Source organism: Echinops telfairi, unplaced genomic scaffold (genome assembly GCF_000313985.2).
Source record: "Echinops telfairi isolate 266 unplaced genomic scaffold, ASM31398v2 ScPeMD7_7469;HRSCAF=8507_1, whole genome shotgun sequence".
Taxonomy (NCBI): Eukaryota; Metazoa; Chordata; class Mammalia; order Afrosoricida; family Tenrecidae; genus Echinops; species Echinops telfairi.
In genome coordinates this window covers 51,834,700-51,837,041 of record NW_022111373.1, presented here as the reverse complement: position 1 = coordinate 51,837,041, position 2,342 = coordinate 51,834,700, and the positions used below count along the sequence as shown (strand labels likewise).

Sequence of the window (2,342 nt, the reverse complement as noted above, 5' to 3'; positions counted from 1 at the left end):
AAAACAAATTCACTGCCATCAAGTCAATTCCGACTCGCAGCAACCCTACAGAACAGGGTAGAACTGCCCCAGTGGGTTTCCAAGAGTGCGAATCTTACGGAACACAAAGCCCATCTTTCTCCCATGCAGCGGCTGGCAGATTTGAACTGCTGACATTGCAGTTGGCAGCCCAATGGACAACCCTCTATGCCACCAGGGCTCCTTCGACCAACATAAGCTAGTTGGGAGAACAATATTTCCCATTGTTCCAGGAAAATGATCATTTCCTCCCATTTGTAACCTAAACCTAAATTGCTGGAAGTATTCCAGATTGGGGAAAGTTTGGCACAGCTGTTAATAGGGGCTTAAGTGATTTAGTGCAGGGGGAGATGCCAGAATGCGAACTTAAGCAGAGTACCCACATGCTGTAATGATGCAGATTGTGGTCAGATGATTTATAACGCTGACATAATTTTATTTCAGGAACACAGTTGTTTATGTTGCTCTCCCCCATGCCCCAGATTTTAAAAAAACTTCTGCTGTTATTCTGAGGCAGCATTGCACATTATGTGTGCTCAATCAGACATAGCTCAGAGAGCATCTTGATTAAAGAACCATAATTTATCCCTTAACAACAACAACAACAACAACAACAACAACAAAAACCAACCCTAACCTCCTCTGCCTGTGTCAGGGGAATTGGCCTATTTAAAAGCTAACTGGCACTCTCGGCGCTGGAGAGTAGGAGTTGGGAGAGGTCATTAGACCCCGATTCTCTCTTGGTTCCTGTCTCGAGAGCCCATCACCCAATGGCTTTCCCTCCAGTCTAGGATCTCCCTTAGGTGAGTCATTTTAGAAAAAAAATTTTTTTTTAGCATTTGGGGAGCCAATCAAATTAATCTGCCACATGGGCACAGGTACAGCAAACATACACTTTCCCTTTCACTGCACCGAGAAGGACTCCAAATCGTGACCCCAGACCAGTCGGCCTTGTGCTCAGCTGCCTAGCAGCCTGTCTCTGTACCGCACTTTGCACAATGGACCTTTGCGTCCTCTCTGGTCTTTGACCCAGGCTACCCTGAGCTTGTTTTTTTAAGTGAAAAGACCATTTTATTGGGTGCTCTTACAGCTCTTATAACAATCCACTCATAAATTGTATCAAGCATATTTGTACATATATTTGTTGCCATCATTCTTTTCTAGACATTTACTTTCTATTGCGCCCTTGGTATCAGCTCCTCTTTTTTCCCTCCCCTCTAATGTCGCCTTGATAAGTTATAAATTATTATTTTCATATCTTACACCAACCGCTGTCTTCCTTCCCCCATGATTTCTGTTGCTCATCCCCCTGGAGGGTGCGTGTGACTATATGTTGTTCATTGCAATTGGTTCCCCTTTCCTGCTTTCCTCTCCCTACCTTCCCCCTACCTTTCTGGTAGCTCTATTCCCAGGCCTGTTCCTGGATTGTGTGTTTCATGAGCTCTTATCTCTTATCTGACCTGTCTGACAGGCAGGACTGATAGTGGGGGGCGAGGAAGCCTCAAGGAACCAGAAGAACAGTGTGCTTTCACCTCGGGCTGTTGATTTGCCACCCCTTCTGTCTGGAAAGTTCTTTTCCTTGGTGTTTCCCTGGCCGGCTCCTGCTTGCCTACCAGCTGAGAAAGCCCTCCCTCGTTACTTTAGCTGCATTTTCCCTGGGTCCATTCGTGTCTTAACTCCTTAGCCTAGTGTTGTTTTCCCCCTAGGAGTTGTTTGCTTATTTTGTTTTGTTCCATCTTGTGATCTACCACTGTAGAATATAAGGTCCAAGGTTTCTTGTTTTCTCCTTAACTGTGTTCCGAGTGTCTGGCACCCAGTAGGTGTTCAACAAATGTTTGCTAAATGAAGGGTGAGGGAAAGGAGTTCTCCCACTGACACAATTAAATGAATGTAAAATTCATAAACGAGTGACGTCACATTTCCCTAGCTGGATGATCTTCCTGGAATATAATAGAACATGGGAACCAAATTCCATTGCCTCACAGTCTTCTGGTTCCACGTCCCACCTGTTACCTACCTCCCTACCTACCCATTGCCACCCAGTGCATCCAACTCATAGTGATGCTATGGGGCTCCCTCACAGAGTGTCCAAGGTATTCCATCTGTGTGGAAGCAGACTGCCACATCGTTCTCCAACTGAGTGGCAGCTAGGTTTGAACTACTAACTTTTCAGTTAGTGACAGGGCACTGAACCAGTTCACTACCACGGTTCCTTCCCACCTGTGACTCACCTGTAATTATTGCAGAACCCCCATGTCTGTTAGTCTCCTCACCAGCTCCCCACTCTCTTGCAGAATCTCCAAATCAGAGCATCCACCGATACA

General features: G+C 45.8%; 1 protein-coding gene across 1 annotated transcript in view; it reads right to left on the bottom strand.

The window, feature by feature from the left end:
• GLRX (glutaredoxin) overlaps positions 1-2,342 on the bottom strand; it is a 16,038-nt gene that overhangs the window by 1,908 nt on the left and 11,788 nt on the right. The window contains exon 2 of the mRNA XM_030888969.2: positions 2,250-2,342. This exon is cut by the window's right edge and continues 3 nt beyond it. Coding sequence (XP_030744829.1) covers positions 2,256-2,342 — 87 coding nt within the window. The 3' untranslated portion in view covers positions 2,250-2,255. The remainder of the gene's footprint in view (positions 1-2,249) is intronic.